Source organism: Carcharhinus amblyrhynchos, chromosome 21 (assembly GCF_965287045.1).
Source record: "Carcharhinus amblyrhynchos chromosome 21, sCarAmb.v2.hapA, whole genome shotgun sequence".
Lineage (NCBI taxonomy): Eukaryota > Metazoa > Chordata > Chondrichthyes > Carcharhiniformes > Carcharhinidae > Carcharhinus > Carcharhinus amblyrhynchos.
In genome coordinates, this window is record NC_137344.1 from 42,337,716 (window position 1) to 42,360,077 (window position 22,362).

The 22,362-nt window shown below is 47.6% G+C and overlaps 1 protein-coding gene across 3 annotated transcripts in view; it reads right to left on the reverse strand.

Annotated features, from left to right (window-relative positions):
• The window catches only part of LOC145356389 (putative uncharacterized protein MYH16), a 209,394-nt gene that overhangs the window by 37,556 nt on the left and 149,476 nt on the right, over nt 1-22,362 (reverse strand). For all 3 annotated transcript variants that reach the window (XM_080209077.1, XM_080209076.1, XM_080209075.1), the window contains exons 11-13: nt 9,923-10,055; nt 4,167-4,383; nt 695-831 (exon numbers count right to left, since the gene is read on the reverse strand). In XM_080209077.1, coding sequence (XP_080065203.1) covers nt 695-831; nt 4,167-4,383; nt 9,923-10,055 — 487 coding nt within the window. The remainder of the gene's footprint in view (nt 1-694; nt 832-4,166; nt 4,384-9,922; nt 10,056-22,362) is intronic.

Sequence of the window (22,362 nt, forward strand, 5' to 3'; positions counted from 1 at the left end):
AAACTTTGTCCTTGCAAGGACCGTGAGGTGGTCACTCCTACCGGCACGGTTATGGGCAGACGCATCTGTAGCAGGCAGGATGCACCTTCTTCTGCGAAAGGGCTGGAAAATCCTGCCCTGAGTCTCAGCGATCAAATTTAGCAAGACTTGACGCAATAAGACGATTGTAGGAAGCCAATTTGAAAAACAACTGCAGGGAGCAGCTAGAAATTGGATTCAGTGTCTTTAGAGTGGTGTGTCTCAAATATGACACAGTTCAACATTTCATACACCAGGACGAGGAGTGAGAATATTTGAGAATTTAAATAGAAACGTCGGACATAGGAGTAGTAGGCTAGACTGTCCAAAGATGTATAGATTAGGTTAATTGTCCATTAGTACCCCCTTAGGATACATAGGTAGACAGATTAGTGGGCTAAATAAATGGGGTTAAGGGGACAGGGTCTGAGTGGGATTGTTGTCGGTGCAGTCTTGATGGGCCAAATAGCCTTCTTTTGCACTGTGGGGATTCTATGATTCTACATCCCTTATCAAATAAAACAAAACATATCTCAGACAAACATTCTCTGTACATGCGACAGGACAAGAAAGGCCAACTACTGGCCAATTTGTATTCCCCTATGATAATCTTTCAAAGGAATTGCTGTGGTGTTAGTACTCGAGGGTGTGACCGGCGAGTTGTACTCGTGGTTACCTCCAGTGCAGCCTCCGACTCCTCCAGGGTCGCCTGCAGTTCCTCTTTCTCCATCTCCAGTTTCTTCTTGGATTTCTGCAGCTCGTGGACACTCTTTCCACCCTCCCCCAACTGGTCCGTCAAATCAGTGATCTCCTCTGTGGAAGCAATTCAGTACGAGGGTGAAAACAGAGCTACTTCAGTGAGATCTTTCCCAGCGACAGAACGGAAGCGAAAGTCTCTGAGGAAGGGGACTCTTAACAAGTTAATAAGGTTCATAGGCAGAATGCAATCTTTAAGAGAACCAGGGATCAGTTAGGCGTTAAATGATTATGAGACCAGCTAACACAAACAGTTACACATATGTGAATGCAGTCAGTGAATCAAAACAAGTAATTATGATTTTAAAACATGAGATGATATTTTAAATGCATTTTAAATATATTATTCACTCTAGTCAAGCAAAGTTACCAAAAGGCATCGTTGGAAATGTCATTGGTTTAGATCCAGAGGTCAGGGAACCAGCTAGTCAGCAGTAGTCAGAGCGGGAATTCTTATGAAGGAACGTACTTTGCAACATTAACTCATAGATGCATTCACTATCCAGATACAAGGATAGATATGCCCCTGGATGCAGGAACACGTCTATTCAACTTGGCAGTGAACAGTGGGAATGTTCACTTTGACCTTACGGTAGCTTCTGCCGTTACCAGGCAACAGGGATGTAGTTAGAGCCCAGAAGGGAGGCGACATCCGAACTTGAAGGGTGAATACGATATCGCCATGTTATTAAGTATCATATGGTTGGTTTAGGTACTTGAAAAAGAGAATTTGTATTGATGTATGACTACTAAATGAAATTGATTTTAAGCTAATGAAAAGTGGAATTATTGATTAGAGAAAACTATAATTGATCTGTATTTGAATATGTAGATTGGTGGAACGGCAAATTGTGCGGAGGGTGTGGAAAGTCTGCAGAGGGATCTAGATAGGCTGAGCGAGTGGGCGAGGACCTGGCAGATGGAGTACAATGTTGGTAAGTGTGAGGTTATCCACTTCGGTAGGAAGGACTACTACTTACATGGCGAAAAGCTGCAGCGTGCTACGGTGCAGAGGGACCTGGGGGTCCTTGTGCATGAGTCGCAAAAACCCAGCCTGCAGGTGCAGTAGGTGGTCAGGAAGGCGAACGGGATGCTGGCCTTCATAGCGAGGGGGATTGAATATAAAAGTAGGGAGGTCTTGCTGCAACTGTATAGGGCACTGGTGAGGCCGCAGCTGGAGTACTGTGTGCAGTTTTGGTCACCGCACTTGCGCAAGGATATTTTGGCCTTGGAGGGAGTGCAGAGGAGGTTCACTAGGCTGATACCGGAATTGAGGTGGTTGAGCTATGAGGAGAGGCTGAATAGACTGGGCTTGTACTCGTTAGAGTTTAGAAGGATGAGGGGAGATCTCATTGAGACGTACAAGATGATGAAAGGGATGGATAGGGTAGAGGTGGAGAGGTTCTTCCTGCTCAGAAAGGACAGCAGGACTAGAGGGCACAGCCTCAAGATAAGGTGGCGGGGGGGGGGGGGAGCGGTTTAGAACGGAGTTGAGGAGGAACTTCTTCACTCAAAGGGTGGTGAATCTCTGGAATTCTCTGCCCGTTGAAGTGGTGGAGGCTACCTCACTGAACATATTTAAGTCACAGGTAGATAGGTTTCTGATAGACAAGGGAATTAAGGGTTATGGGGAGAAAGCGGGAAAGTGGAACTGAGCCACTTCAGATCAGCCATGATCTTATTGAATGGCGGGGCAGGCTCGAAGGGCTAGATGGCCTACTCCCGCTCCTATTTCTTATGTTCTTATGTACGTCAGATCTTTTGCAGTGGTTCTATAGCTCTATTCCCAAAGCTGTTTAATCCTTTGGAAGTATCCAGTCAGCTATAATTTGTTCTATGTAAAATAAATTTGTTACATCTTTGCACAGAGATATTTCCCTTGCAACTTTTGAATTGTCTAAGTTAAGACACAATTGGCCACCTTCAAATTTCCCCGCAACAGCCTCCGGCCGGGATTTCGCCCAATGTCAGCAAAGACCGATGCTGGACGGGAAAAGTGGTGTTGAAATCGCCGATGGGAATGACGGCTTTCGGCCATATATGGTGTATTACTTTGGAAAAGAAAATTTGTAGCTTCTACAGGGGTGTTAGAGTAGAGGGTTCTGGGGGTACGCATACAAATCATTGAACGTGGCAATATGGGTTGAGGAATCAGTTAAAAGGGTAAGACACGATGGCGGGGCAGGCTCGAAGGGCTAGATGGCCTACTCCTGCTCCTATTTCTTATGTTCTTATGTTATGCTCTTATAGGCTTTCTAAATAGAGGTTTGAAATAGAAAAGCAAGAAGGTTCTGGAAAACAAGGGAGTTAGGATGAATCTTCTGTAAACACTTGTTCATTCTCAACTGGAGCACTGTGTTCAAATCTGGGCACCGCATCATGGAAGGATGTGAAGGTATTAGACCAAAGATTTCCAGGAATGGTTACAGGGATGTGGGACTTCAGTTAGAGGGATAGATTGGAGAGACTGAGGAAGAGAAGATAGTGATGAGATTCAATAGTGTTGTTTAAGATAACAAGGGGCGTAAACAGAGTAGATGAGGGAGAAATTGTTCCCATTGGTGGTGAGGGGTGAGAACCAGAGGACACAGAATTAAAGTGTGTGGCAGAAGCACCAACTGCAAGATGTACAAAATGATGAAAGACATAGATAGGGTGGATAGGAAGAACCTTTGTAAAGAGGTCAATAACCAGGAGGCATAGATTTAATGTAAGAGGCAGGAGATTTGAGGAAAATCTTTTTCATTCATAGTGTGGTGGGAATCTGGAACTCACTCAAGGGTGGTAGAGGCAGGAACTCTCACAAAATTTAAGGAGAATTCAGATGAGCACGCAACACTATGGACCGAGTGCTGGGAAATGGAATGAGAATAGACAGGTGTTTGATGGCTGGCATAGGCATGATGGGCTGAAGGGCCTCTTTCTGTGCTGGGATACTCTATGACTCTATCAGGAAAAGCTTTCTTATGTAGTGAGTGTTTTGGACTTGGATAGCAGTGCCTGTGATGTAGTGGAGGCAGATTCAATTGTGGCTTTCAGAAGGGTATTGGATCGACTTCTGAGGAGAAAAAAACTTGCAAAGCTAAGGGAGCAAGATGGAGGAGTGAGCTAAACTAAACTGCTGCTGCTGCTGCAGGGAACTAGCACTGACAAAACAGGCTGAATGGCCTCCTTCTGTGCTGTAGCAAGACTACAATTCTACAATCTCCTTACCCCGTACGTTAACTGCCTTCCTGAATAATCTAAACGTTGTCTTTGTTTCTTTAGCGCCTTTCTCAGCTGTTCAATTTATCCTTTATTGTCACTCCCTGTGTGATATTTACGTGAACTCGAACCCCAGCATTTTATATTTATTCCTGGAAGTCTCCCGGCCTGATTTCTCAGCAAGTTACCTTGGAGGGTTTTGTTCTCCCGCTTCAACGAGTCCAGTTGCTCGATCAGCTCCTCGTAGGAGGTCTTCAGTTTGAAGAGTTCGGTGGCGTATTGTCGGCACTCTTTCTGCGAGGATTCCAGCTCCGTCTGGATCTCCTCGCACTTCTGACGCCAGTCTGAGATCTGCTTATCGATCATCCGCTGCTTCTTGTCCAGGGTTGCCCCTGCCGCATTAGCCTGTGAGGAGCGGGCAGGGAGGGGGCAAACACAGAAATACCAACAAGAACTCATGAACAGCTTCTTCCCTGCTGCCATCGACGGTCCTATTACAGATTAAGCTGATCTTTCTCTTCACCCTCAGTTACTGTAACACTATATTCTGAACCCTATCCTTTCCTTCTCCCCTATGTATTCTATGAACGGTATGTTTTGACTGTATAGCGTGCAATATGTTTCACTGTATCCCAATACACGTGACAATAATAAATCAATTCAATCACTTCAATTTAATTCAAAATAACCAGGTTTGGAAGAATTCAAATAGATTTTCAATAGATAAATTTAGATAGATTTTCTATTCAGATAAATGCTGTGGGCTCCAGAGAGAGTTGGGCGCGGGGGTGGATTTGTTTCTTCCACCTGTTCAGCGTCAGTTCCTAGTGTTTAGATGGTGGTTTATAGAAATAATGCAGACTATTTAGTTCCAACAGCCTGGGCTCAAGTTTCTGCCTTGGGCACAACTGCCGATCTACTAACAAAGGGCTCAAATTTTAACAAGTGTCAATCCCCCCCACCCCCCCACACACACACACACACACCACACATTTCTGCTCAAGTTTATTGCCATATTGCTGAAAGTAAACCACCCCCCCTCACACCCCCAACACAGACACGCAAACACGCATGCAGGTGTACACACACCATGGATCCCCCTATATAACAAAGGGATGGCACAATGGCATTTGGGGTGACACGGTGGCACAGTGGTTAGCACTGCTGCCTCACAGCACCGGGGACCTGGGATCAATTCCCAGCTTGGATCACTGTCTGTGTGGAGTTGGCACCTTCTCCCAGCGTCTGTGTGGGTTTCCTCCGGGTGCTCTGGTTTCCTCCCACAGTCCAAAGGTGTGCGGGTTAGGTACCAAATTGCCCCTTGGTGTCAGTGGATGAGGTAGGGTAAATGCATGGGGTTATGGAGTTAGAGCCTGGGTAGGATTGTGGTCGGTGCAGACTCAATGGGCCAAATGTCTCTTTCTGCACTATGACTCTATGAATGTTTGCCACATATTAGAAAGTCAGCTACTTTATAAATGCTTAAAATTTGCCTGGCTTTGAAATTTACAAACAGAAGTTTATTACACCATGGGAACATAAAAAGTGTGGCTTATTGATGGAGTTACAAAGCTGAATTTTAACCAAAGGTTAAAGGTGTTTCTCAGGTAGGTACGGGAGGACCTCCAGCCCACTCCAGCTTTAACTGAAGTCGTCAGAAAGGAGGGCCTGATACAGCTTAAAATACAATATTGAGGCTGCAAGCCACATTGCCATCCACCTTTTGAATTTGAACTAAGATTGGCAGATTACCCGAGCGCTGGCTAATGGTCGCTTTGTCAAAGCCAGGACTTTCAGGAGGGAAGTGGTTTTACACCTATCCCCAAGGTTCAGAGTCCTACCTGAGGAGCCTCTCGAACCAGCTATCCACCACCAAACCCCCCTCCCGATCCCGCACTATCAGTAATTAACATGCCAATGAGTTGTTAAAATGCCGATTGTACGGAGCTTTTCATTGCTGCATTTTTGGGGTAACAGATGGGAAAAAACTTGGGGGTGTTTTGCCACGGGTATAATGAGGTGGCACAAAGGCCTTCCACCTGGACTGTGGCTGCAGATTTTACTGGAGAAGGTGGCAGTGTCTGTACAATTTTGGAGTTCATTTATTGACTCTTTTTGAGCTTTCAATTAAAAACAAGGCAGATTCTGAGAACAGATGACCCTTAAATCTCCAGCTGTGACCAACTTCCAGCACGTGGTATAACCCCTTGGCCATAAGGCAACCTGGCCTAGACTCCTGATTGGGGGGGGCGGGGGGTGTGGGGGGTGGCGGGGGGAGCCCTTTGAACCTCGTAACGGCTGCCTTCCTGTCAGACAGCCACTAATCGGTCATCGACACTTGACGGGACAATCTGAGGAGAAGTGACACCGAGGAATGTAAATCTGGCCCCATAAATTTTGAAAGTCCACCCTTGTTATAAAATATCAACATTGCAAAGCAGTGATGTAAGGATCAGACCGTCACCTCAGGCCTTCCTGAGGGCAGCACAGAGGTTAGCACTGCTGCCTCACAGCGCCGAGGGCCTGGGTTCAATTCCGGCCTCAGGTGACTATCTGTGTAAGTTTGCATGTTCTCCCTGTGTCTGCGGGGATTTCCTCCGGGTGCTCTGGTTTCCTCCCACAGTTCAAAAACGTACGGGTTAGGTTGACTAGGTATGCTAAACTGCCTCTTAACGCTGCGGGATTAGCAGGGTAAATACGTAGGGATTGGACCTTGTGGGATTGTTGTTGGTACAGGTCTGACGGGCTGAATGGCCTCCTTCTGCACTGTAGGGATTCTATGATAGGAATTGTCTATCTAAGAGTAAACCAGAGACCCAGGGTAATGCTTTGAGGGCCCAGGTTCAAATCCTATCGCTGCAGATGGTGAAATTTGATTCAATAAAAACCTGGAATGAAAAGTCTCCCGATGACCATGAAATCATTGTTGATATTTGTAAAAAAAAACCATCTGGTTCACTAGTGTCCTTTAGGGAAGGAAGTCTGCCATCCTTACCTGCTCTGGCCTACTCCCAGATCCACAGCAATGAAGTTGACTCTTAACTGCCCTCTCAAGGGCAATTAGGGATGGGCAATAAATGCTGGCCCTGCAATGCCCACATCCCATCAATGAATAAAAAGAGAGACGTTCATGTCTTAACCCTGGGTTTGGAGGCCGGTGGGGGGGGGGGGGGGGGGGGGGGGGTGGGGGGGGGGGGGGTGGCGGGGAGCGTGGAATAATTCCAACATCCATAACAATCTAGTTCTTTACTCTGGAGTGCAGTTTGGACATGTTGGTAAGGGAGAATATATCCGACCAGGTGTTGAGTGAGGATCAGCAGTGAATACACTTGTATAATTGTACCCCAGCCCAAGCAACCTTGCAAACTTCACCTTCTGTGCAGAAATAATGGGTACACTAACAAAGCACCATCTAAAAATGAGATGACAATCATCTTTGGGCATGTCTGATACATAGGGCCTGAACTTCCTCAGAGTGGTGACCAGTGTCCGACTGACATTTCGTGTCCGATTTCATACTTTAATTTCTATTCCCATTCCGATTCGGACCGGGTGAGATCCGGGCAGTGCAGCGTGTCCCCTGGGGGTACTGCCAAAGTGCAACTGTGTCAAAGTAAAGGAGGTAACGCTCTTTTTCACATCATCTGCTGTTATTAACCAGATATACACAGTAAGAAGTCTCACAACACCAGGTTAAAGTCCAACAGGTTTATTCGGTAGTAAACGCCACTCGCTTTCGGAGCACTGTTCCTTTGTCAGGTGAGTGTGGGGTTCACCTGACGAAGGGGCAGCGCTCCGAAAGCTAGTGGCGTTTACTACCAAATAAACCTGTTGGACTTTAACCTGGTGTTGTGAGACTTCTTACTGTGTTTACCCCAGTCCAACGCCGGCATCTCTACATCATGATAAACCAGGTACGTCAGAGATCCGTGACAGACCAAGGAGTAGGTAAGTGTCTCTGTGAGCAGACAGGATTTGTGGGATCAGGGTTGGCAGGGGGAGGGGGACGCATATATTGGCACTTGGATGGCTGAGATTGGGGATTGTTTAGAGACTGAAATTGGAGGGTGGGTAATTAAAGGTGGTTGGAAATGGAGCGGGGGGGGGGGATTCAGTTTTGAAGTGGTGGGGATCAGAGGTCAGTGGTGGTGGATCAAGGGTGGGGACTACCAAAGGTTTGAGTTGGAGTGGGGTGGGGTGGGGACAGAAGTTATGGATGTTTGGAAGTGGGGCTGATTGGGGATTGGAGGTCAGGGGAGGAGGTGGGGGGAGGAGGAGGTGGTGGTGGGGGGAGGAGGAGGAGGTGGTGGTGGGGGGGAGAGGAGGAGGAGGTGGTGGTGGGGGGAGGAGGAGGAGGAGGTGGTGGTGGTGGGGGGAGAGGAGGAGGAGGTGGTGGTGGGGAGGGAGGAGGAGGAGGTGGTGGTGGGGGAGGAGGAGGAGGAGGAGGAGGTGGGGGGGGGAGGAGGAGGAGGAGGAGGAGGTGGTGGGTGGGGAGGAGGAGGAGGTGGTGGGGGGAGGAGGAGGTGGTGGGGGGGGAGGAGGAGGAGGTGGTGGTGGTGGGGAGGAGGAGGTGGTGGTGGTGGTGGGGAGGAGGAGGTGGTGGGTGGGGAGGAGGAGGTGGTGGTGGTGGGGGAGGAGGAGGTGGTGGTGGGGGGGAGGAGGAGGAGGAGGTGGGGGGGAGGAGGAGGTGGTGGTGGTGGGGAGGAGGAGGAGGTGGGGGGAGGAGGAGGTGGTGGGGGGAGGAGGAGTGGTGGGGGGAGAGGAGGTGGTGGGGGGAGAGGAGGTGGTGGGGGGGAGAGGAGGAGGAGGTGGTGGGGGGAGAGGAGGAGGAGGTGGTGGGGGGAGAGGAGGAGGAGGTGGTGGGGGGAGAGGAGGAGGAGGTGGTGGGGGGAGAGGAGGAGGAGGTGGTGGGGGGAGAGGAGGAGGAGGTGGTGGGGGGGGGAGAGGAGGAGGTGGTGGGGGGGGAGAGGAGGAGGAGGTGGTGGGGGGGGGAAGAGGAGGAGGAGGTGGTGGGGGGGGAGGGAGGAGGAGGTGGTGGGGGGGGGAGAGGAGGAGGAGGTGGTGGGGGGGGAGAGGAGGAGGAGGTGGTGGGGGGAGAGGAGGAGAGTGGTGGGGGGGGAGAGGAGGAGGAGGTGGTGGGGGGGGAGAGGAGGAGGAGGTGGTGGTGGGGGAGAGGAGGAGGAGGTGGTGGGGGGAGAGGAGGAGGAGGTGGTGGGGGGAGAGGAGGAGGAGGTGGTGGGGGAGAGGAGGAGGAGGTGGTGGGGGGAGAGAAGGAGGAGGTGGTGGGGGGAGAAGGAGGAGGTGGTGGGGGGGGAGAGGAGGAGAGGTGGTGGGGGGAGAGGAGGGAGGAGGTGGTGGGGGGGAGAGGGAGGAGGAGGTGGTGGGGGGAGAGGAGGAGGAGGTGGTGGGGGGGAGGAGGAGGAGGAGGTGGGGGGAGAGGAGGAGGAGGTGGTGGGGGGAGAGGAGGAGGTGGTGGTGGGAGAGGAGGAGGTGGTGGGGGGGGAGAGAGGAGGTGGTGGTGGTGGTGGGGGGAGAGGAGGAGGAGGTGGTGGGGGGAGAGGAGGAGGAGGTGGTGGTGAGGAGGAGGTGGTGGGGGGGGGGGGTGGCGGAGAAGGAGTGGGCTGGGCTCTGAATCTGTGCAATAGTTAATCAGAAGTTGAAAGTCATCTTAACCCTACTAACCTTTTCTTGGTAACTCGCAAGGAATATCAGAAGTTTTGTGATTTAAATTGAGCTTTCACATGCTTCCCATTGCAGGGGAAATTGCTCAGGGAAGTTTGCACTTCTGGGCAATTGTTGTGCAAAGCCTTACCTGGGGATCTGCGAAGAGGATTCCCAGTGCATCTCCCCCCCCCTACAGTACAGCACTGTGGAGCTCGGAAACTATGGCCAACCAGAACTTGCTGCTCTATAATCTTTCTCAGGTCACACGGGAGAGACTCACCTTCTCCAGGTCAATGCCCAACTCCTCCATCTCCACCTGCAGCCGCTGTTTGGTCTTTTCCAGACTGGAACATTTGGCCTGCGCAGCCTCAACCGCTTCCTCAGCCTCCTGCAGACGAGAGGTCAGCTTCTTCCTGTGAGGAAGGACAGGTTACTCAGAACACATTTCCCAAACTCTCCCAAATCAATCCCGGTTTTGTTTGTGTAAACAGCACCGGCGGAACGTACACCCGTGAACTGTTCCGTATGGCCCCAGAAAGATGCTGATTCTCGCTCCCCCTCACCCCTACCCCTACCCCCGCCACAACGGCTCACAACATCTGCAGGTTGGTGGGGATCCCTGATCTTGCCCCCATCACCTGGGGAAGCGCTGACTGGCAAGGCCCCGGCGCAGAGGAAGGCACTGGGAAACAGATTTAAAAAAGGATTACAGGCCGACTAAATTTGCATAGCCCCGATTCTTTTAAGTCAATGGCCAAAACTACATTATTAGAAGCATGTGCCAGTTTACAAACAGAGAAGCCAAATGGGACTAAATTGATAAGGGTCTGGCACATTACTAATGTGTGGCCTACATCAGAAGCCTAGGTTGCTTCATGAAATATGAACTCTGTTCTGATGGCCACAAAGGCCATGGGGGGTTGTTGACAGATCTCCCCGTGGGCTTCGTGGAGTACAAGCGAGGCGAAACGGCTGGGGGGAGAGAAGGAGGGGGCTTTCAAACCTGTCCCTCCACCCTGACCATTGTTGTAGGTCCTGAGGTGTTAAACCATATAGCTGTGAGCCCCGGGAATGGGTTCTGGTCCTTGGTGATGGGAAATAGACGTTTGGTTGAATTACTACAAACTCCAAAACCTTCAGGAGCCTAAGCCCTAAACTCTGGGGTACCCCTCTCCCCACCCCACTCCCCCCTCCCCTATACACAGTGGTTACCATTGTTGCCTCACAGCGCCAGGGACCTGGGTTCAATTCCTGGCTTGGGTCACTGTCTGTGAGGGGTTTGCACGTTCTCCCTCTGTTTGCGTGGGTTTCCTCCGGGTGCTCCGGTTTCCTCCCACAGTCTGAGAGATGTGCTGGTTAGGTGCATTGACCCAAACAGGCACCGGAGTGTGATGACGAGAGGAATTTCACAGTAACTTCACTGCAGTGTTAATGTAAACCTTACTTGTGACTAATAAACAAACTTTAAATCTCCCTACCTCACTTTCCTCCCCCGTTCTTTAAAATCTTACCTCTTTGGCCAAACTTTCGGTCACCTTATCTAACATCTCCTTCCATGGCTCAGTGCTATATTTTATTTTATAACATTCTGTGCTGAGAGTTTAAATGTTCATAGAATCATAAAATTCCTATAGTGCAGTAGAGGCCATTTGGCCCATCAAGTCTGCACTGACTCTCTGACAGAGTATTTTACCCAGGCCCCCGTCCCCAGCCCTGTAACTCCACACATTAATCCATCTAAGCCACACATCTTGGGAGACTAAGGGGCAATTTATAGAATCATAGAATCTCTACAATACAGAAGGAGGCCATTCAGTCCATCGAGTCTGTAATCTCACCTCGGCCCTGTCCCTGTAACCCCACATATTTATCTTGCTAATCCACCTGACACGAGGGTCAATTTAGTATGGCCAAGCAACCTAATCCGCACATCTTTGGAGTGTGGGAGGAAACAGGAGCACCCGGAGGAAACCCAAGCAGACATGTGGAGAATGTGCAAACTCCACACAGTGACCCAAGGTCAGAATTGAACCCGGGTCTCTGTAGCTGTGAGGCAGCAGTGCTAACCACTGTGCCGCCATCATGTTGTTTGAAGTGCGATTTAAATTTATAGGCGACACGTGGCTACATTTCACCGGTATTGTTGGAACAATCTATCTTATACACCCCTGCAGTAGGAGGCTGAACAGTGTGCATTCTCATTCAGTTACACTGACTTGACTTCCAAGGGAGGGATTCTCATCATTTCCAACTCAGAGTTCCACATTACGCCACTAGATGGTGCCTACAAATCACTGAATGTGTGAAGAAATCCATTGAAATGAGCCCAGACTCCGACAGTCAGCCAGTGTGGTTAGTGCACTGTTCACAAAGATTACCAATAATCTAAACAAAGATCCTACTTTGCTCACATCCATCATATCGACAAAGAGTGAAATTTTCTAACTGTATCATAGCCCGTGGATTTATTCATTCCGATATTCTACCACACAGGAGTTCAGAAATAGATAAAAGGAGAAAGGAATTTAATTAATAACTCAGTAATTGAGTAACAATAGTTTGGTGGTTCCTGAATGAGTATGTGGTTATGCCAGTCACACTGTGGAAGTCCCTGAACCTGTTTGTTTCCTGCTTGCTGAAATGTACACTCCTGTCAATTCCCGCAATGTTCCTCCCATTATTGCACAGAGTGCGCAGCTTATCTCATTATCGGTGACACTCTGCTAATACAGCCTCACTTAACAAAGGAGCCCACAGTCTTCCTGTCCCCTGGCACCCTGTGTATAAAGCACTAAATAGGTGACAAAAGGCTGCCAGGCCCTCCTGTGCCAGGAACCCGTCTCCCAAAGCTGTGGATGTTGAACTTGTACAAGTGGCACAGTGGTTGGGGCGGCATGGTGGTCAGCACTGCTGCCTCACAGCGCCAGGCACCCCGGTTTGATTCCCAGCTTGGGTCAGTGTCTGTGTGGAGTTTGCATGTTCTCCCCGTGTCTGCGTGGGTTTCCTCAGGGTGCTCCAGTTTCCCCCCCACAGTCCAAAGATGTGCGGGTCAGGTGGAAAGGCCAAGCTAAATTTCCCTTTAGTGTCGGGGGACTAGCTAGGGTAAATGCATGGGGTTATGGGGATAGGGACTGGGTGGGTGCAGGCTCGACGGGCCAAATGTCCTCCTTCTGCACTGTAGAATTCTATGATTCTGTGTATCTTGGGTCTGCTGAGTCGCCAGCGAGGTGCTTCCTCCTCCCCGGAGGAAAGCTGGGTGGATCAGGCTGTGAGAAGTCTCACAAAACCAGGTTAAAGTCCAACAGGTTTATTTGGTAGTAAACGCCACTAGCTTTCGGGGTTTGCCCCTTTGTCGGGTGAGCGGGGAGTTCTGATCACAAGCGGAGCGTATAAAGGCACACGCAGTTTACAGAATACTGATTCATCATGGATCAGGCTGACCAGGTGGTGACAGACACAATGGGCTGAGTGGTCTCCTCCTGCACCAAAACCACTCTCGTAACTCTTGAGAATGGAGGCAACCACAGGGTCAGGAAGAACTGAGGACACCTCCCCTGTGGCAGCCGAAGCCGGCAGCTCAGCAAGCGGACGCCGGTTACAGAAACTCTCTCGTACAGAGACGGCAATTCCACTGAGCGTCATGGTGGCTTTGTTTTCGTGCCTTCAGTTCCTTCCTGGCCTGTTTGGAATCTGCTGCTCACAGATAGAGATAGGGCTGGGATGGGATTGTCGTCTGTGGAGGCTCAATGGGCTGAATGGCCTCCTTCTGCACTGTAGGGATTCTATGATTCAGATAAAGTCATGCGGCACTGAAGGAAGCCACTCAGGCCATTGTCCCTATGATGGGTTTTTGCAAGAGCTATCCAACTCCGCACACTACCATTCTTACACCACAAATAAAATTAACCCAATGCTTGGTTGTATATCTGGTTACTTTTAAAGTTTATTTATTCTTGTCATAAGTAGGATTAAATTAACACTGCAAAATCTCCTTAGTTGCTACCCCACGGTGCCTGTTAGGGTACAATGGACAGACGTGGGAAGAACATGCAAACTCCACACAGTCACTCAAGGCCAGGATTTGAACCCGGCTCTCTGACGCTGTGAGGCAGCAGTGCTAACCACTGTACTGCCCTGCCATCCAGTGGTACAGAATACAAAAGGATGATGTTGAACTTGAACAAGATCTTAAGTCGAGGTGCTCTTGCAGTTTTGCACAGGACCTTATACTCATTACATGAAAAATACAAAAACCAGAATAGGTTCACCACAGTGTTACCATGGGTGAAAGATGACAGCTGTGAAGAGGAAAATGAGAAGCTTGGGCCTTTTCTCCACTGGGTCCCAAGATGATTCAGGCCTTTGTGATTACATAGTTATATTAAGGAAAATAGCAATACGCCATTTCGTTTAGTGGGCAAGACAGCAACACAAAAACACAAATATACGATCATCTCAAAACAATTAAAAGAAAAGTTCGATTAAAAATGGAGAATGGTTAATATCTCTGCCCCATTGTTGATGGTAGTCATGATGTGGAGCGGTCAGCCTTGGACTGGGGTAAACACAGTAAGAAGTCTCACAGCACCAGGTTAAAGTCCAACCTGTTTATTTGATAGTAAACCCACAAGCTTTCAGAAACGCTGTTCCTTTGTCAGGTTTGTGACACCCGATAGCTGGTGTGGACCAGATTGGTGCCAGGAGAATGGGTTAGGTGGTGTTAGCATTGGTGCCTCACAGCACCAGGGACCTGGGTTCAATTCACGGCTTGGGTCACTGTCTGTGACATTCTCCCCGAGTCCGCATGAGTTTCCTCCGGATGCTCCAGTTTTCTCACACGTGTGCTGGTTAGGCGCATTGACCGTGCTAAATTCAGTGAACCCGAACGGGTGCCAGAATGTGGCGACATGGGGATTTTCACAGTAAATTCATTGCAGTGTTAATGTAAGCCTACTTGTGACACTAATAAATAAACTTTAAAAACACTGGTACCTTAAGGCTTACGCCAACTTTAGCTGCAGGGGCTGGAGTACATCATCAGCGATTTTAATTTAATTTGCTAAGTTTCTGTCGTAGTTCTTGATTTTTTTGTTACAGTACCCCTGTCAAGTAGTTAATTAATTTGTTTAATTGTTACGCTCAAAAGATTATTAAAGAGGGACTACTGGGACACTGGCGTTGGAAGGTAGAAGGCAGAGATACGCCACGCTGCATTCCATAAATACACCTAATATCAAGAAAAGGGTCTTTGTCTAGTTTCATATTTCACCATCTGGCTTGGATCTGTTTTAACAAGGTTTGCATTGGGCTGGCTTTTTACCCCCAGAAAATGCAACCTCAGCTTTTTAATAGCAGGAATTATAGCATCGCTGATGAATGCATGTTTGGTACATCTCATCTGTGACAATGTTAGCTCTTCAAATTGGACTGTTTACCTTAATCTCATTTCTCTGCTGTTTCTCCAAGTGCCCTTTTTGCATGTATATTTTCAAATATTTACACAATTCCCTTTTAAATTATGTTCTAATTTTTCATCTTGACAGACACTTGTTGTAAAGCTTCCATGTGCTTTCCCACCAGCTGCGTGTAAACATTTCTTCTGCCTTGGCCCCACCGAGGTTCTTGCTTCTTTATCACTGATTACTGGCCGGAGGGAAAAAAAAAATCCTTCTTCCGTTTATTCCCGCCTCCAACTGGAGTGGATTGAATTGACTGGAGACTGGCATCTGCGATGCCGGGGACCACACTGGAGGAGGCCAAGGTGGATCATCCGCTCGACATTTCTGGCTGAAGATTACCGCGAATGCTTCAGCCTTATCTTTTGAATTGATGTGCTGGGTTCTTCCATCATTGACGATGAGGATATTTGTGGAGCCTCCTCCTCCAGTGAGTTGTTTAATTACACACCACCGTTCATGAACGGATGTGGAAGGGCTGGATGACTATCGTTTGTTTTTTTTCTGGCCTCTTCTAACTGCGTCATATTTGATTTACTAAATCTCTCTGTCCATCCACGCAGTTAAGAAACACAGTTATGGCAAGCTCCCTTTCATCAAAAAGTATTATTCTGCGCTGAAAGCATCTTTTATCTGCACATCTCTCTGTCCTCCTGCATTCTTGATCTCATCTTGCTGCCAGAAATATATATTCCTTTTGTACCTACGTCCAATCACGTGTAGAAATGGTAAATCAAAAACATCCTAACGCACATTCAGCGTTGAAAAACTGACAACCATCTCCCAGCAAACAATCCCTCTGACCTTGGAAGCTATTGGCGTACGTGATTGATCTGATTTTCAAAAGACCTTTGAAATGGAGTCGGGGATAAGTAGCAGAATGGATTGCTAGCTGGCTTCAAGACAGCAAAGCAGAGAGTAGGAGTCATGTATTGTTATTCAGAATGCCAGAAGGTGGGAAGTGCTGCTCCATGAGGATCAATGCTAGGACCACTGCGGTTCGTAATTTATAATAGCGATTTGGAATTTGGAATCAAAAACGCTGCTCTGAAATTTGCAAATGACAATTAGTTGGGAAATGGAGCGGGGTTATGGTCACAGGACTGCAACAAATCACAGGAGCACATTAATAAACTTGCAGAATGGGCAAATTAGTTAGTAAATGAAGCTGAACACAGAAACGTGAGGTGGTACATTTTGGTGGGGAGAACGGGGTGGTCACTTGTTAGTGGGAAGGAGCAAGTTTTGGGAGGGGAATACAGCGATTTCCTGAGTTCAGGTATACCAATCACTAAAGTTTGTGGCCCAGGTTAGTGAGGCCATTGAGAAAGCAAACCAAGAATTCAACTTTATTTTTGAACAAGCGCATTTACCCTGCTAGTTCCCCTGATACTAGGGCAATCAACATAACCTGCACACCTTTGGACTGTGGGAGGAAACTGGAGCATCCAGAGGAAACCCTCGTAGACACGGGGAGAACATGCAAACTCCACACAGACAGTGACCCGAGGCCAGGAATAAACCTGGGTCCCTGGTGTGGTGAGGCAAATGGATGAGTCGGGAAATTAGTGCCTAACCTGGATTAAACCTTGGTTATATCAAAGAGACAAAAATAGAAAACGCTGAAAAATCTCAACAGGTCTGACAGCACCTGTGGAGAGAGAATAGAGCCAACGTTTTGAGTCTAGATGACTCTTTGTCAGAGCTGACGAAGGGTCATCCTGACTTGAAATGTTGGCTCTATTCTCTCTCCGCAGATGCTGTCAGACCTGCTGAGATTTTCCAGCATTTTCTATTTTTGTTTCAGACTCCAGCATTTTGCTTTTAAAGCAAAGAGAGTTGTGCGTGCTCTTGCAATCACCATATTTGAAATAAAGAACATGGAAGCATATGGAGAGGGTACTATAAGACTTATAAGGACGATATGAGAAAATGTTTTTCCTCACATCACATTTGCTGGAGGGGGTAAATGGCCTGATACTGCTCAGGATAGATGCTGCACCAACCATTTCTGCAAAAGATAGAAACATAGAACAGTAACAGCACGAACAGGCCCTTCGGCCCTCAATGTCGTGCCGAGCTATGTTTAAACCCAAGATCAAGCTATCATCCCTATCATTCTGGTGTGCTCCATGTGCCTATCCAATAACCACTTGAAAGTTTCTAAAGTGTCCGACTCCACTATCACAGCAGGCAGTGTATTCCACACCCCAACCACTCTCTGAATGAAGAATCTACCTCGGACATCCCTCCTATATCTCCCACCATGAACCTTATAGTTACGTCATGCACATTTCACCCTTTTTTCCCATACAATTAAAATAAGCACAACTTCTAGTGTTCTTTTTGAAAAAGAACAAGCTTGTGTCTGCCCTCAGATCAAGCAATAAGCTATTCACTCGCAGGACAATACCTTAACTATTCAGAATCAACCTGCCTATTTTGAACCTGAAGAACGCCAGGCTGTTAACTGTTCCGTGCTGCATTTTCCATGGCAACATCTCCACCAGTCAGACTCCACATACCAGCCACTCAGCCCTCTTTTCCCATGCAGTACAAATTGTTGTTCCACCCTGCCACGGCACTGTTAGTAATTTCTTGTGAGCTATCCTGATGAGTGCAAGACAAAAAGCTTCAGCAGTATGCCACTTTTTTCAGTAATACTTTGCAAGTTATTCATTAGCTTGCCTAGTTAATCAAAGAACAGTTCATGCCCATTTGTAGTGGAAACACCTTAGATTTTGATCCGCCTTGAAGAGGCAAAGAAAGGCTGAGTTCATGGAATAAAAAGGCTTACAGGACAGTCCGTTCTTTTAAAAACAAAAACAGTTGTGAATTTTTGAGGGAAGCTGAGGGGAAAAAAAAACTTGGAAATGGGTTGGGAAGGTGGCAATGTGGTTAGCACTGCTACCTCACAGCATCAGGGACCTGGGTTCAACTCCGGCCTTGGGTGACCGTGTGGAGTTTGCAAATTCTCCCAGTGTCTGCAGGGTTTCCTCCGGGTGCTCCGGTTTCTTCCCACAATCTGAAAAAATATGCTGGTCAGGTGCATTGTCCATACTAAATTCTCCCTCACTGTACCCGAACAGGCGCTGGAGTGTGGCAACTGGGGGATTTTCACAGGAACTTGATTGCAGTGTTAATATAAACCTACTTGTGACGTGAATAAATAGAACTTTTTTTAAAATTTGAGTCATAATTGCTGAAGGCCTCACATTTAAGTCAAGGAACTGTGACAAAATCTCTATTTGTATCATGATATCAAAGACACGGGATAGTGTTTGAACAAAGTGGATCAGATTGTAATTGTTGCTCTGTAAGGCTGGGTTAAGTTAAGGCAGCTTGGCAATTTGCAACAACCCTCGCCTCATTACTCAGCAGGGGCACATGTTGAATTTGTGCGATAATGTCCAAGTGGTCAGGGTGAAACATTTCACATCTCTTTAGATTTTTACTTCCACTGACGTAAAATTAATAGTCTACTCGCTGCCACACATTTCACACTATTGCACAAAGTCAACGACGAACCCCAGCGAGTCTTTGGACAGACTGAAGAATAACGTGGGCAAAAAGACACCAATATTCACTCTCAGTCATATTGGGGTACTAATGTTCCCCTCCACTTAGTAATTACTATCTATGTCGATAATAGGGCAATGGGACTCATTAAAGATGTTCTAACTGCGCATGGGGATGACTGACACCACTCCGTCTGAGATGCAAACTGAAGTAAACCTGAAGTTGTGCCCTTCAGGATCAGAGGGGACAAGCAGGTACAGAATACTACAGTGCAGAAGAGGCCCTTTGGCCCATCCATCTGAAACGACCTGCCCACCTAATCTCACTTGCCAGCACTTGGCCCATAGCCTTGAATGTTATGACATGTCAAGTACTCATCCAGGTACTTTTTAATGGATGTGAGGCATCCCACCTCCACATCCTCTCACGCAGTGCATTCCAGACCGTCACCACCCTCTGGGTAAAAGGATTTTTCCTCAGATCCCCCAATAACAAAATTTAAGAAGCATTTGAAGGAGCACATGGGTGGGAAAGGATTAGAGGGATATGGGTCAAACATGGGCAATTGAAACTAGCTGGGAGAGCACCATGGTCGGCATGGACTGGATGGGGTGAAGGGCCTGTTTTCACGCTGTGTTGCTCTATGCGTCTTTGACCAGAACTCTATCACCTCACCTGCCATAGAATTGGCACAGGTGAGGGTTCGATAACAGAAATCTCCATTGACCTTGGGTGGGAATTTCCAGTCTCGCCTGAGTGAGGCTGTAAAATCCCGCCCTATGACTCTAAGCCTTTCCTGGATGCACAGCTGTGACCCGATTGAGAAATGAAAAAGTCCCTTTTGTAGGAACTCTCTGACACACACCTCTGCCCCTTCTGTCTCAGCTCAGAACGCTGGTTGACTTAAGGCCACCGCAGGCTGCTGAACCCGTGCAAAGGCTCCGCCGTCTGACAAAGCGTGAGCTGACAAAAGGAAAGGCAAGCCCTGAAACATCTATTTGACTGTGCTCACGGAAACAACCAGCATTTCGTCATTTGGATTGATTTGTACAGGAAAAGAAATCCGCAGATTACTATCTCCTTTCGGGGAAGGTGAATTATTATGCTGAAGGAGCCAACAATCATCTTTTTGTGGATCCCTAAAGCAGCTCCATCTGGTGTAAAACCTGAATTGTTTTATGTACATAGCACTGCTTTTGGCAGCAGACAAGGAACGTAGCCTCAAGCGTTATTTTATGTGAGCTCTAGAAACCTAATATGTCCCACACATTCTTCAGAACGCTTGGGTTAGTGTGAACACATTTAATGTGAGGGTATGCTAATATTGGGATGAGATGGTGACTCCTCCTATTCTAATTAATTCTTTCACAAGATCATTAAACAATGCCCCCCCCCCACCCCCCCACCACCCCCAGCTCCTGCCTTCCTTTCCTCTTATAACCTGCAGTCTCCTAAAAGCCAAACTTGGCGTGGCCATGCTGTCGCTGCCAGTTTTGACCCTTGGCCATGCTCACTAAGAACGGTGCAGCACAGCCTCTCAAATTTCAAGTGAATCTTCAAAATGGATTTTGCTCTCGTTAAATATCAAACTGATGGGAGCAATCTGTTGGATCTGCGAAAGTGTGATTTTCGACAGCTTATTAATGTTGCTGAAAATGGAGAGCTCTTCTTTCATCCACTTACTCAAGCTTTGAAGTTCATATTTTGCTGAGTTTTTTTTAAAAAAGCTGTTGAGTGAAATAACGCAATTAAGTGCGCACATTAAACCTTCTGCTGGGAAACATTTTCGTTCAAGATGTCTATAAATGGCAGTCTTAAAATTGACTTGATTGCTACATATGGGAATGTTAATCTACAATGTAGTTGGTCACAATTTGTCAACACACAGCATGTAAAATTACAGCCACCAGGAACCCAACAGCTAAATGTCTGAGAAACGTCTAGGTTATTATAGATCAGTTAAGACAGGCTGGCTTGAAGAAAATCTCCATGAAGACTCAGTTCCAAAAAAAAATGAACAATTATCAGTAAGCTATCCATTTGTTGCTATCTTCAATGGTGACTGCACTTTCATCTTCATTGAATCTACAGTGCAGGAGGCCATTTGGCCCATCAAGCTTGCACCAACAACAATCTCACCCAGGTCCAATCCCTGAAACCCCATATATTTACCCTCCTAATCCCCCAACACTAAGGAGTAATTTAGATGGCCATGCTAAACTGTGCTGCCCTAATCTTGAATAGTTCAATCAGCTAATACTGTCAGAAGAGGTACAATCATGTACCCTTGAAGGCTACAGCCTCCCTGAGCTTGCATTAACACATTTCTACTGATGCAAGTTCTGCTCCTGCGCTCAGTAGAGGCTCAGCGAAGTTTCCAGCCACTTGTCTCATTTACCTTATCAGCGCTCATAGTTTAAATCAAATACTTCACTCCTGCAGGAAAGAATCCCCAACATTATTGCTGCTAGCTGTTCAAGGTAAATCTTGTGCATTGAAGTCACTTGGCCCGCAGCCAATTAGGCCACCAGATAATCATGGCTGTATCCCGTGATCTTCCATCCATTGAGCGGTCAAGCATTCAGGCCACTGCTGGGATCACTCATTCAGTGGTGCCTTTCTGCTCTTACGTGGGGCTGGATTTTCCGACCTTGCCCGCGGCTGGGATTCTCCGGTCCCAGTGCACGGAACGGCATTTTGGCTGAGCACCAAATTCTCCGTTTTCGCTGGCAGCGTGTAATCGGCCGGAGAATTCCAACCGTGTTGTTACGTGCCGGAAATCGCCTTGGTAACACTTACGATACCAATAATGTGGACCGTATTCACCAGAATGATGACCGGGGCTAAAATTAAGAACAGGCTGGGTATACAGAATTATAATACCTTAAATTCAAATGGTTGGGGAGGTCATCTAACTGAGGGGCTTAAAATTATATAAGGCAATGTGGATAAATTAAGCTACTTTGCCTGGTGTGTGTGTGTGTTTGTGGGGGTCTGGGGGTGGTGGTAGGGGTGCCCAGAACAATGGGACATAAGCTTAAAATTAGAATGAGGTCACTTAGAAGTCAAATCCAGAAATGCCCTTTTCCCCACACAAATCCTCATCCATAAACAAACTGTGGACGCTGGAGGTCACTTATCGATCAAAATCAAAATGTGGGAGTAAAACGCAAAGTTTTTGAAGTTATTTTTGAAGTTAGCAGAGGATTAAGGGAGATAAGATTCTGTAACTTTGCTAGAAGGAAAGCACAGTTGAAGCTTAAAACGCAAAACCTGAGGAGACGGAGGAAGGTCAAATTGAGAGAAAGATGATGTGAAAAATATTATCAGCCAGAATTCTTTTCTCTCAAATATGTCTGTTAGTTCCTTATGCTCTCATCTTAACAGGTGCAGCATGGTGGCACAGTGGTTGGCACTGCTGCCTCACAGCGCTAGGGACCCAGGTTCATTTCATGCCTCGGATCACTGTCTGTGTGGAGTTTGCACTTCTCCTCGTGTCTGTGTGGGTTTCCTCCGGGTGCTCCAGTTTCCGCCCACAATCCAAAGATGTGCGGGTTAGGTGGATTGGTCATGCTAAATTGACCCTAGTATCAGGGGGATTAGCAGGGTAAACGTGTGGGGTTACGGGAATAGGGCCTGTGTGGGATGGTGGTCGGTGCAGACTCGATGGGCCAAATAACCTCCTTCTGCACTGTTGGGATTCTATAATCTTATGAACTGGCTCCCTGATAGGAGTTTGAAGATA